The 14,300-nt window shown below is 41.6% G+C and overlaps 1 protein-coding gene across 1 annotated transcript in view; it reads right to left on the bottom strand.

Moving 5' to 3' along the window:
* The window catches only part of LOC138751967 (uncharacterized), a 115,747-nt gene that overhangs the window by 27,945 nt on the left and 73,502 nt on the right, over positions 1-14,300 (bottom strand). Inside the window, exons 17-20 of the mRNA XM_069915041.1 lie at positions 5,589-5,639; positions 4,323-4,424; positions 2,611-2,667; positions 606-656 (exon numbers count right to left, since the gene is read on the bottom strand). Of these exons, the coding sequence (XP_069771142.1) occupies positions 606-656; positions 2,611-2,667; positions 4,323-4,424; positions 5,589-5,639 (261 nt within the window). The remainder of the gene's footprint in view (positions 1-605; positions 657-2,610; positions 2,668-4,322; positions 4,425-5,588; positions 5,640-14,300) is intronic.

Raw genomic sequence — 14,300 nt, 5'->3', positions numbered from 1 at the left:
CTACCACATTGGACATCATTTGTGCTCTGTGGTTCGTAATGGATTATGTAACTGGTACATGAATAGAAACAAAAGTATTGAGAGCTACTAATATAGTTGTAGAAGTAGGCCATTCAGCCCATTGAGTCTGCCCCACCATTCCATCATGAGCTGATCCATTTTCCCACTCAGCCCCACTCCCCCACCATCTCCCCATAACCTTTACTATTCAGTTACTGATCAATCCCTGCCTTAAATAACCCCAATGACCTGGCCTCCACAGCCGCCCGAGGCAGCAAATTCCAGGGGTTTGCCACCCTCTGGCTGAAGAAATTCCTCTGATTTTCCATCCTGAGGAAGTTCCCCCTTGTCCTTAACTCCCTTACCATGGGGAAAGCTTTGCCACATCTACTTCGTCCAGGAAAACAAGTTGAAATATATCGTGTACATAACATTTTTATGGATTATTATGTGATAATAAAAGGAATCCTTGAACCTTTGAACCTATTTTTGTTCCTTCACTAACACCCGTCTCCGACATAAACCCACAAAACTAATTAAACACGGACCCATTACCATCAGGCTGTTTAGCAGCAGGAAATTATTTCTCAAAACCCACAATTTACCTGGAAATTTGCAAGTTGAATCATCGGGAATGAAGTTGACTGCAGGTATCGCTGTTAAAAGGCAGAGGAAGTGAAATTATTATCCCCCTGGGTTATGCGTCAGGTCAAACTCCCTTTGTCCCTCAGACGTCCTCACCACTCCATCCCCAAACTGATAGTTTGCAGAGTTCTGTTTCCAAACAGAAACCTGGTCTTTGATATTGTTCAATAATACCAGTCGAGCACCCCTTATCTGAAAATCATTGGACAGAACTGTTTTCGATTTTGGAATTTTTTGGATTTTGGAACATCATTCACTCAGACGTAAAGATACAGGCATTCACATTACAATACAAATATCTACATCTGCGCAGATTAACTAACTTGGACGTAGATTGAAAAATCTGCACTCAGTAATGCACGGACTACACCCTCTACGTCACGTTCTCCGATCAGGATTTCCAAACTCCATCCCACATTACCTTATGGGACCATGGATGCAAAAGGTTTCAGATTCTGGATCACTTCGGGTATTCGGAGAAGGTACCTGTATTGGGTATTGTCCAGTACAGAAAGATGTTGGGGAAACTCAGCAGGTCACGCGGCGTCCACAAGAAGCAAAGGGGAACCAACGTTCTGAAACTGCGCCCTTCATCAGGTAGAAGTAAAATGCAGGCAGGCGCCTGAATGAAAATCTGGGGGGGTAGTAGAGGAGAGGAGGCAGAGGGATAGGGAGAGAGAGACCCCTGTGTGTGTGATGTCTGATGTTCTCCCTGGGACCAGATTGGTTTCCACAGGTGCTCTGGTTTCCTCCCGTGTTTTAAAGTCGTGCTGGCTGGTTGGCGAAGAAAATGTTGTAGAAAGTCCCTCATGTGGATGTACAGTGGGGAATCAATAATGTTTCTCGTAAGATTCATTCATTTATCTTTGATCACTCCCATTGATTCTCTAAAAGTGTCCACGATAAGCGAAAAGAGCTGAATGAAAGGACATTATTCCTCATGGATCTGACGGGCTGGAGAGGTCCCTGTTGTTAGGAAGGTTGGAGTGCGCCACGTCTCTGTGAAAACACCAAAATGCTGCAGGAATCAGTCGGTCTCTTTAATGTCTATAGGAGACAAAGATATATTGGCCAACGTTTCAGGCCTGAGAACCTCATTGAGGAAACATCAGAAAAGGCAGAAACAGGATTTGTCAGAAAGTCTCCAATTTCAAACAATTGGGGAAGAATCCAGAGCAACAAAAGGTGTTAGTTGGACGTGATCATGGACTCAGTAGAATTTATCATGTCTGTGTGAAAGGAGACAGGGAAAGGAGAGACGACGGGTGAAGCTGGGGTGGTGGGGGGCTGTGGTTTTGGGTTTTAACGAAAGCCAGAAAAGTCGATATTAAAACTATCTGGTTGGAGGAGCCCAGTCAGAAGAAGAGATGTTGTTCTTCCAATTTATGGGTGGTCTCAGTCTGACAGTGCACGAGACCATGGACCATGTTAGTAAGGTAATGGGTGGAGAATTGAAATGTGTGGCCACTGGGAGGTCCACACTATTGCGGCGGACAGAACTGAGGTGCCCAACAAAGCGATCCCTGGTCTCGCCCAGTCACTCGGCTGACACATCTGTGCTGAACACGATGCCCAAATCGATCTAAACCTCTGCTGTTTCTACCTGATATCCCTCCACCCCCTTGTCTGTTGAGAAACCTCTTCAACATGACGATCGTTTCTGCTTCACCACCACTCCTGGCTGCCCGATCCAGGCGCCCGCCATGCTCAGGGGGAATGATTTATCTCGAACGCCTCCCTTGAACTCCCTCCCACAATCTTAACCACATGCCACTTTAACCCTGGGGAAACCATTCTGACTGCCCACACCATCAATACTTTTGATAATTTTATAAACTTCTGTCAGGTCACCTGATAGAATGGACTGAACTGTTCTTATGGGAACAATCCTGGATGGTAAACATATCCCAAAACTTTTCAACATCAGACACAATAATTATTAGGCTTTTTCTCGGCAGGACTTACGTCGATAGTTCTGGGTCACATCCATAGGGGCGGCTGGGTCAAATGCTGGAAACCCACCTGCAAACAGGAAGACAAAACAGGATATTGGCTGTCACAACCAGGGCCAGACCACCAGAATGTAAATACGGGATGATTATAGAACCATCAAACACTACAGGACAGGAACAGGCCTTTTGGCCTATCCAAACGGTGCGTGTCTTTTATTCTGCCTGATCCCATTGACAAGCACCAAGACCATAACCTCCGCCCCTCTCCCTTCCATCGCCCAATCACACACAGACCTCCCCCGCATCTCTCTCCTAAATGGAATCTCTTCAATCCTGATGTTGTTCCCTCTTGTCCTAAGGCCATTTTTGAAGAGGATAAAAAAGCGAATGTGAGGCAGATATTCTCCATCTTTACATCGTTCCACTCACCATCTCAAAATCTCCGAGGGCAGATTCCGCAGGCAAATTCCGATCCGCCTTTCGGGTACACTTGGAAGTGGAGCAAGGAGGTTCCGCCCACTCCATAAAAGGAAGGCTGTTGAAAGCGGCTGAAAAGGGGTTGGGCCCAATGCTGCCGTCAGCCTGTGATATTTCAAATCCCGTCGTGTGCCCTTGGCAGTGAAGGTTGAGCAAGAGATTGGCCCAAGTCATACGGTTGCTTGAACAGATCTTCACCAGCGCTCTTACCTGCCCTCCTGTCGCCATTTTGGGTAAAGGCCGCTTTCCCATCTGGCGTGTATATTTGATGTCATGGAGACGGGCGGCACTATGGCAACACTCGCTCAGCCTCCCTCAGCTCTGGGAGACAAGTCTCGACAATGTTCAGTATGAAGGCAATGCTGAATGAGCCTTACAGGCCTTGTCTGTAAAAGGTAAACTCCCCTTCATTTTCTCGTTGAGCTGCCTTAATACACAGTTGCATCATAAAAAGGCTCCAGACTCTCCCACCATGGGAAACAATCAACATCTCAACATTTAATATGGTTCATTATATTTCCGCTCATTCTCCTAAAGTCCAGTGAGTCCAGGCCAAGAGCCGTCAAATGCTCCTTATATGATAATCCTTTCATTCCCAGAATCATCCTGGGAACCTCGTCTGAACCCAGTCAAATGACAACACTTCCTGTCTTAAATGAGGAGCCCAAAACTGCTCACAATTCTCCATGAGGTTTCCCCAGGAACACTGTATTACAGGCATCATACTGGTCAGCCCACCCCCGTTACTGTAACTTCTCCCCCTCCAGGATCCTAATAAAGGTTGCCCCGCCCAATCTCTTCCCTCAGAACAGCCTTGGAATCGGGTCAGCATCATGCAATATCTGCCTGTAATTTATAGCAATTAAGCCTATTAATCACAACCTGATCTGTCAGCTCTAATTGATGGAGCTACAGCCTCAACATCACATCCCTGCTCTTACATTCCTGAAGCGAACGCCAGCTTTGCATTTGCCTTCTTCACCACTGGCTCACCCTGCAAGTTGACCTTCAGGATGTCCTGTGCGAGGTCTCCCAGCCCCCTTCACATCTGGGATAGTTCAATTTTCTCCACATTTTGAAAATCATCTGCCCGTTTATTTCTTCGACCAAAATTCACAACCGTACCCTTTCCTGCCAACACCTTGGTAAACCTCTCCTCGATGATGCGGAGTTATCTCACCACTGGTTCATCAGAGGGACATCAGGATCTGGGAGATAACATCCCCAAACTTTTAGTGCTGCGGTTACCTGAGCGTGGTCGACGGGTGCCTGGACCACAAGGTCTTCTCCTTCCTGGGAACCTCTTGCTCTCCCTGAGTCTCGGCACCTTCCTTGGGCTGCTCGCTGCTTCTGACAGGGAAGTAATCAATGTAAATCCTGATTAATGAAGGTCCCTTTCCTGTACGGGACCATGAGTCTCTGTGTTGGTGACGAGTGATCTGGAGACATCTTCCACAGTCAGAAGAAATGTAAAGTCTGTTACTTTAGCACGAGCATCTACTTTACACAATCGAACGTTGGTCAGGGCGTGCCCCCGAACCCAGGGAGCATCCTGGTGAAATACACAAACATGCTGGAGAAACACTGCGGGTTATGCAGCACCCACAGGGGAACCAGGGCTCCTGTGAATGCTGCATTGGAACCCTGCTCCGCAGAGTCCTACTGCCTGGACCTGATTCAGGCGGCTCTGTACAGGCTTTAAATAACCTGCAACCACATAGGTCAGTGCCCAAGATGGTGGCGCCTGCACTGGGCAACGTATCGCGAGGGATTGCAGACTCTGGAGGAGCAGAAGACCAGCACAGGGTCCCAGGAACAGGATGAACTCCCCCAAACTCTCGATAAGGAGAAGTAGAGGAGATGACCCTATAGGGAAGGTGAGCAGGGCGGCGGACCAGCGAGGGGCTCAGTGGCTGATGGACTGCTATAGGCTGTGGGTTGTGGGCGACCTTTGGTTGAAGATCTCACGTCAGCTGTGGACTGTTGGAGGTTGGTTCAAGGGAACCAAGTATCGGAACCAGGATCCGCGAGGATTCTGTAGGCTTCGTGATAGTGTAGGTGCCCTACTCCCCCGCCATCTCTCCATAACCTTTGATCCCCTGACTAATCAGATACTGATCAATTTCTGCCTTAAATAACCCAACATCCTGGCCTCCACATCTGCCCATGGCAGCAAATTCCAGGGGTTCACCGCCTCCTGGGTGAAGAAATTCTTCTGATTTAAATGAGCCCACTTCAAGCCTGAGGATCCCCCCTGTCCTTGACTCCCTTACCATGGGAAAATGCTTTGCCACATCTACTCTGACCAGGAATACAAGTTGAAATATATCGTGTACGTGACATTTTTATGAATTATTAAGTGATAATAAAAGGATCCTTGAACCTTTCAACCTATTTTTGACCCTTCATTAACACCCAGTCTCCAACATAAACCCACAAAACCAATTAAACACGGACCCATTACCAACAAGCTGTTTAGCAGCAGAAAGTTATTTCTCGAAACTCTCAATTTACCTGGAAATTTGCAAGTTGGATCATCAGGAATGAAGTTGACTGCAGGTATTGCTGTTAAAAGGCAGAGGAAGTGAAATTATTATCCCCCTGGGTTATACATCAGGTCAAACACCCTTTGTCCCTCAGACGTCCTCACCACTCCATCCCCAAACTGATAGTTTGCAGAGTTCTGTTTCCAAACAGAAATCTGGTCTCTGATATTGTTCAATAATACCAGTCGAGCACCCCTTATCCGAAATACACAGGAACAGAACTGTTTTGGATTTTGGAACATCATTCACTCAGACATAAAGGGGAGGACATTGGGGAATGCACAAGAACAAAGAGATCTTGGAGTTATGGTGCATCATTCCTTGAAGGTGGATTCCCATGTTGACAGGGTGGTTAAGAAGGCATTTGGTAAGTTAGCCTTCATAAATCATAGCATAGAGTCTAGGAGCTGGGATGTGATGCTGCGACTGTTTAAGGGATTGGTGAGGCCAGGTTTGGAGTATTGTGTTCAGTTCTGGTCTCCAAATTATAGGAAGGATATATATTAGGTGGAGAGGGTTCAGAGAAGATTTACAAGGATGTTGCCTGGCTTAAAATACCTAGAGTACAGAGAAAAATTGAAGAGGTTAGGGCTGGGGGGGGGCGTGGCAAGATGGTGTAAGGATCAGATGTGCCTTCCAGTCCTCTCCTGACTCTATCTTATTGTTTTGTCTAGAAATGCCCGTTAAAATTCTTTAAAAGTTTAGATAATTTCAGTGCTGTTAATTTAACTTATGATGGTACAATTGGTGGAAAAAGAGCAAAAGAAAACGACAACAGATCATCAAAAAACTACATTTTCCAAAAGTTCAAGTTTTGGAGCTTACCTACAGGAAAGACACCGGGACTCAGCGTGAAATGGATCCCAGGAGAGAGGTACAGTGTTCGGATGTAGAGCTCTATGTTACATCGGTAGAGCCCCCTAAAGAGGGCGCCAAACAGCCTTTAGAACAAAGGGTTACTCAAAGGCATTTGTCAACTGTAGCGGTGGCGCTGCAAACTGCATCTCTTGAGATAGAAGAACCTATACAACTTGAGGTACTGGGAGAACTTAATACATTATGGACTGGGGAAAACCCCGGCCAGCGTCCTCCAGTCATTGCTGGAGAGGCTGTGGCTGGGGTTTCCACACACAGTCATACTACAAGGAAGGCAACCAGAATGAAGGAAGGAACAGAAGATCCTTTGGTTATGCAGAAGAAGCAGGAATCTGTTGAGCCAAAATCTCTTCCAATTGAAAAGATTTTTGTGAATCTTGAATCTAAATTATCTTATACAATGCAGGGATTATCCAAGATTATGACTGAACTTGGTACTAGATTTAATACTCTGGTGAAAATACATTCTCAACAGATGGCTGAGTTTGGAGCTTTTAAGCTTGAAGTGAGAGATAAATTTAATTCGTGTGAATAAGATATAGACGAAATACGGGATCAAGTTTTTGATGTGACCAAAATGGTCGAAGACTTACAAACTCAAAATAAAAATTTGGTGAAAAAGATTGATTATTTGGAAAACCAATCCAGACGGAACAATATAAAGATTATTGGTTTGCCGGAAGGTATGGAGGGACCAGACCCAAGAAAATTGTTTACTGAATGGATTCTGCAGGTGCTGGGTCAAGAACATTTCCCGGAAGGTATAATACTGGAACGTGCTCACAGAGCCTTGCGTAGAAGACCTATTTCAGGTCAAAGTCCAAGACCTGTTTTGGTTCGTTGCTTGAATTATTACGACAGAGAAATAATTTTACGAGTGGCTATTAGAAATGCACAACAGAGAAAATCACCCTTGATGATTCAAAATAATCGAGTTTTCTTCTATGCGGATTTGAGTCAAGAAGTTATGTTCCAACGACGGGAATTCAATCCTGCTAAAGAGTTGTTGTGGAAGAAAGGTTACAAGGCAACCTTTAGATATCCAGCTGTTTTGAAGGTTTTTCAAGATGGTTACCAACCAAAGTTCTTTGATTCTCCAAAGGAAGCTATAGCATTTGCTCAAGAGCTGCCAATTACTCAGTTTCAACAGAGACATAGTCCGCCGCGATCTCTAAGGAGACAAGAGATGGAAGAAAAGAGCCGTGCTCCAAGAAGGAATGGTTGCAATGGTGACTCGGCAGTTGGAGCTGATTAAAAGAAGAGTTGTCCTTTTTTTCTAATGTTTTTTTTTAAAAAAAGGGATATTAAATAATGATGATGTTAGTTTAAGATGAAGTGAGAGTTGGGGGAGAGAACTGGATAGGCACTATTTCCTGAAAGTCATCTGCTACGTGTGAGTTATCTCACACCCATTTTTTTTTGGGAGTTACCACATTGCGCGGTTTAGACGGGAGGGGGTATTTTTAACCTCCTACCCGTTTTTTTTTCCTTTTTTTTGTATTATTAGATTAAAGAGTGAAGGGTTTTTTTTTTGTGTTTATAAAAAAAAGCATAAGAAAATATTTGATTGTTTAAAAAACTAAAAATGGATGTGGTTTTTTTTGTAAAGTTTATTCAGTAGATAAGGAATATCTGAAATTTAAATGTGAATGGGATGGATAAGTTTTTTTTATATTTTTTCTTTAACTTTAAGGTGAAAGGAGTGGTAATTCTGGTGTATATTATTTTGCTATTTTAGTTATAGAACGAAGGGAATAATGGTGAAAGTTATAAATTGAATTGTACAATTCTTAATGAGGCTTGAATTTTGTTTGTGGTTTATGCTCCATTTGTTGAAGATATAGATTTCGTTGTAGATGTGTTTTTATTATTTGGATATCTGAATTTTAACGTAATGATTGGGGATATTTAAATGTGGTATTGGAGCTTTTATTGGATAATTATTCAAAAGTAAAAGGGAAAAATGGTGGAAGAGTACTAAAATTGAATTGTACAATGCTTAATGAGGTTTGAATTTTGTTTTAAGATGGTGGTTTATGTGACTAATATGATGATAGAGGTGAAGTTAGTTGATATTTGGTGAAGGTTTATCTCTATAGAGAAAGTTTTTTTTCATCTTTTTTTTCTCATGCTACAATTTTTTTTAAGAATTGATTATTGTTTAAGAATTTTTGATAGACAATGTTACTAACTTTACTAATATTTTATATTAAGTTTGAGTTAAATATATGTTTCATCTTAACTCCGTTTGTTAAATATATGCATTTAAGTTTGATTTAAATATGTTTTTTAAGTCTGATATCTTAGTATTAATTACTTTTCTTTTTGTTAGTATTTTAATTGGTTATGTTTTTGGTTTTTTTTGTAAGTGGGTTTTTTTCTCACATATATTATTAACTTTATTAATTCTTCATTCTTTATTTTGGGGGGAAAGGGGGGGTTGGACTAATTTGAGTTGGGTTATTAATGTGTAATAATTATTGGGGAGGGTATAGTTTATTTAGATTACTGATACTGTATTGTAATTTTATTATTTTGTTCTTAATTTTTTTTAATGTAATTCTATATGTTATTAATGTTATAAAATTTTAAATAAAGTTTAAAAAAAAGAAGAGGTTAGGGCTTTATTCCTTGGAACGTAGACAGTTGAGAGGGGATTTAATAGAGGTGTTTAAAATTATGAAGGGAATAGATGGACTAGATGCAAGTAGACTCTTCCCCCTGAGAGCAGGAGAGGTTGAAACACAAGGACGCAAGTTGAGGGGGCAAAATTTTAGGAGAAACATTAGAAGATGTTTCTTCACTCAGAGAGCAGTGGCTGAATGGAATAATCTTCCAGAGGAAATAGTTAAGGCAGAGTCAATTTTTTCATTTAAGAGGAGGCTGGATATATACATGGATAAGAGGGGGTTGGAGGGTTTTGGGTGGAGAATAGGTGGGGGGATCTAGCGGAGTTGTTTGAGTGAATCGGTGTGGACTTGAAAGGCCGAAATGGCCTGTTTCCATGCCATAAACTACGGTTATAAAGATACAGGCATTCACATTACAATAGAAATATCAACATCTGCACAGATTAATTGACATGGATGTAGATTGAAAAATCTACACTCAGTAATGCACGGCCTACACCCGCTACGTCCCATTCTCTGATCAGGATTTCCGAACTCTGTCCCGTATTACATTATGGGACCAAGAACACAAAAGGTTTCGGATTGGGATCATTTCGGGTATTTGGAGAAGGTACCTGTATTGGGTATTGCCCAGTACACAAAGATACTGGGAAAACTCAGCAGGTCACGCGGTGTTCACAGGAAGCAAAGGGGAACCAACGTTCCGAACCTGCCTTCTTCATCAGGCAGAAGTTAAAGGCAGGAAAATGCCTGAATGAAAAGCTGGGGAGGGGGGGAAGAAGAGAGGAGGGAGGCAGGGGCAGGGGCAGGGCAGGGGGAGGAGCACAGGCTGACAGGTGGGAAGGTCAAAGAGAAAGATTCTGAAAAGTGTTGGGGAGGAAGTATCTCGCTGAATGGAGAGGGGAGGGAAGGGAGTGGGGTGCAGGAGGAGAGGAGGCAGAGGGATAGGGGGAGAGAGACCTCTGTGTCTGTGATGTCTGATGTTCTCCCTGGGACCAGATTGGTTCATACAGGTGCTCTGGTTTCTTCCCATGTTTTAAAGTTGTACTGGCTGGTTGGCGAAGGAAATGTTGTACAAAGTCCTTCGTGTGGATGTACGGCAGGGAATCAATAATGTTTATCGTAAGATTCATTCATTTATCTTTTATTACACCCTATTGTTTCACTAAAAGTGTCCAAGTTAAGAGAAAAGAGCTGAATGAAAGGACAGTATTCCTCATGGATCTGACGGGCTAGAGAAGTCCCTGTTATTAGGAAGGTTGGAGAGCGCCACGTCTCTGTGAAAACGGCAAAATGCTGGAGGAATCAATTGGTCTCTTTAGCGTCTATAGGAGACAAAGATATATTGGCCGACGTTTCAGGCCTGAGAACCTCATCAAGGAAAAGTCCAAAAAGGCAGAGGCGAGGTGGTGGGGTGGCAATATGGCATAGGGTGAAAGCGTGGGAAGTTATCTCTCCTCAACTGGACAGTTTAAAACCCAAAATTAATGAACTGATAAATATCTGAAAAGTTTCCTGTGATATGAGAATGAAAGAAGCAAAAAGAGGAAAATTAGAACAATTTAAAAAAAACTACACTCTAAAGCAATGGAAAAAAAAAGAACTTGGGCCTACCGAAGAACTGAAGCCTCAGGATCGATTTCTGATGGATCCGAAGCCCCAGCGTATTTCTCCAGCAAGGTGTTCTGAAGCGGCGGCGTCCTCAGTGTGTGCAGCGACACAAGATGGCACTGTCACTGCCTCTCAGGAGGTGCCCAGGAGCGCTGTGAGCATTGGTTATAGCATGGCTGAGCAGGGCGGGGCCAGGGGACGTGAGCATGAGTGCGTCAGTGAACCTTTGAGTATGCCAGTGCATGCCGGAGTGTCAGGTCCCACTGTCACGGTTAGTATACGTGCAATTGTGCATATGCGCAAAACCCTCGAGTGGGTCTGAGCTGTGGTGGTGGGGGGGGGGGGGGGGGTGGGCCATCCACTGCCGTGCTGACAATGTCGGCCTGGCATGGAGAGGGGTCCAGACCCGCAGCCAGGCTGCTAGAGAGGTGAGAGCAATATATGGAGGAAGAAGTTATTGACTATTTAGATGAAGAAGATAATGAGCTCCTTATGGCTGCTGTTAATATGATGGAAGGTGAGCCTAGAACCTTAAAGGCACCTTCACCATATAAATCTCCAAGTCTGCTGAGCCCTTCGCCTGGACCTGATGTGGTAACTATGTTAGAAGGGATAACTAAGCAAAATGAAGATTTGATGGACTATATATCTACTAGTTTTCATAGGGTTGACGAACAGTTTGCCGATATTAGAGTCTGAATAACTGACATGTCTGGGGATATTGCCTCAATGAAGTTGGACATTAATAAATGTTTGACAGTTGTTGATGTGGTTCAAGACAGAGTGAAGAATTTTGAAGATAGAGTTGACCAGATTGAAGAATCTATTACTGGATGGCAAATGGAGAAGAAAAACTTTTTGCAGAAGATGGATTCATTGGAAAATCAAAGTTGTTGAAATAATATTACAATAATGGGTTTACCTGAGGGTATTGAGGGAGCAAATCCTTCAAGGGTTTTTTAAAGAATGGATTCCTGATGTTTTGGGTTCTGAATATTTTCCTGAGGGTTTGGAATTAGATAGAGCCCATCGTGCTTTAAGAAGGAAACCTTTGCCAGGTCAGCTGCCACGAGCAGTTTTGGTTCGATGTCTTAGATATCAGATCGGGAGATGATTTTATGTGCGGCAATTCAGCAAGCACGTATGAATCAGGGCCCGATGATGGTACAGGGTAATCAGGTCTTTTTCTACGCTGATCTGAGTCAGGAGGTTATCTTGAGACAAAAGGAGTTTAATGCGGCTAAAGCGGTTTTGTGGAAGAAGGGATATCGGTCTGCTTTTCGATATCCAGCAATTTTGAAGGTGTTTTATGGGCAGTATCAGTCACAATTTTTTGAAAGGGCACAAGACGCATTAACTTTTGCTAATTCTTTGCCAGAATCCAAGTTGACTCAAGATCTTTCTACAAAATCTTTGGTGACTATAAATAAAACTGGAAATGGACGGGGAGGTAGAAAGCTGGAAACTGAACAATTGGTGGATTTGGAGGTGGAACTTCTGACTACATCTGAATCTTGATTGGAGTATGTATTTCATTATTGAGTTGTCTGGTTGGGGTGAAGATGACGACCCAGTTATTACCGAAGTCATCAGCCACTGTTGGCATTAACTGCTTTTGCAGTTTTTTTTTTAGGGGGGGTTATTTGTATTTTAGTTTAGAGGGGGGAGGGGGTTTCTGTTTTTTTGGGGGGATTTTTCTCTTTCGTTTCTTGGGGGTGGGGTTATATATTCAGCAGAAGTTTGCAGCCTTAGTTGTATTTGTAATTTTACTGTGTATTTGATTTATTTTCGTTGTAATGTCTAAATTAAATTTTGCAACTTTTAATGTTAAGGGTTTGAATTATCCGATAAAAAGGAAGCGTGTATTAGGTTATATAAGAAAATGAAAGTGGACATTGCTTTTTTTACAAGAAACACATTTGACGGAAAAAGAACATTTAAAATAGAAAAGGGATTAGGTGGGCCAAGTTATTTCATCTTCTTTTAATTCTAAAGCGGGTGGAGTTGGAGTTGCAATTTTAATTTGTGTATTTTACATTGGATTCAGTGTCAGAAAAGAAGGGTAGGGTATTGTAAGAATTTTTTCTGAATTAGGGACGTTGTTAAATGTTTACGCTTCAAATGTAGATGATGAAAAGTTTATCACTGAAGCCTTTTAGGGATTAAATCGGGCAAATGATAATATATTGGTGGGAGGAGATTTTAATTGTAGTTTAGATCTTTTATTGGATAAATCCCCAAAGTCTGTAAGAAAATTAAAGATGGCAGATCGTTTGGCGGAAGTTATGAAAGACTTAAATTTGGTGGACATTTGGAGAAGGATGAATCCGACTGAGAAAGATTTTTAATTTTATTCAGCTAGACGTGAATCATTTTCAAGAATTGATTTATTTTTAGTATCGGCTCAATTATAAGGGAGAACAGTTAGTGTTGATTATAAAAGTCGAACGTTGTCAGATCATTCACTTTAATTGATTTGATGTGTTAGTCCTGATGTGGTTCCAACTAGTTGTAGATGGAGATTTAATAATGCATTGTTGAAACAGCCGGAATTTATTACTTTTATTAGAGATCAAATTCATACGTTTTTACAATTAAATGAGAATTCAGTGCAAAGTAAATTTGTGTTATGGGATACTTTGAAAACATATTTAAGAGGTCAAATTATTAGTTGTACTTCTAAAGTTAAGAAAAAAATATTTGGTAGATAGCAATAGGCTTGAGGAAAAATTTGGAGAAAGACTTGCAGAGGAATGTTTCCAAAGATAAAAAGGTACAGTTATCTAATTTGAAAATGTGTTATAATACTTTACAAACGTATTAGTATAAGAAGTTAATTCAAAGATCTAAACAACAGTACTATGAATTGGGATAAAGAGTTCATAAGATTTTAGCTTGGCAGTTGAAAACGGAACAAGTTTCTAGGACTATTAATGCTGTTAAAAAAGGTATGAAAATTACTTATAAACCTCAAGAAATTAATGATGAATTTCATTCTTTTTATCAGGATTTATATAAGTCAGAGGTCGAACAAGATGTCGATAGAGTAGAATCTTTTTTGGCTGGATTAGATCTTCCATTTTTGAATGATTTAGAAATTCAAGAGTTAGATTCTTCTTTTCCGAATATGGAAATAAGAGAGGTGTTACAAACGATGCCTAATGGAAAATCTCCAGGAGAGGATGGATTTATGTTGGAATTTTATAAGGAATTTTATGATTTATTACTTCCGGTATTCTGACAAGTATTAGAACAAGCAGCAGAAACATTTTCTCTTCTGGAATCTTTTTTCAGAGAATTCATTATGGTTATTTCCAAAAAAAGATAGAGATTCGTTAAAAGTAGCCACGTATAGACCAATTTCTTTGCTAAATGTAGATTATAAAATTGTAGCTAAAGTGTTGGCAAATAGGATAGCAAAATATTTACCAAAGTTAATTTATGTAGATCAAGCAGGATTTATTAAAAATCATTACTTAGCTGATAATGTTGTTTAATTAATGCTTTTAGAGAACAATGTGATTTACCTTTGGTAGTGGCTTTAGATGCAGAAAAAGCTTTTG

The sequence above is a fragment of the Narcine bancroftii genome, chromosome 1 (assembly GCF_036971445.1).
Source record: "Narcine bancroftii isolate sNarBan1 chromosome 1, sNarBan1.hap1, whole genome shotgun sequence".
Lineage (NCBI taxonomy): Eukaryota > Metazoa > Chordata > Chondrichthyes > Torpediniformes > Narcinidae > Narcine > Narcine bancroftii.
This window is presented reverse-complemented; position numbering and strand designations above follow the sequence as displayed.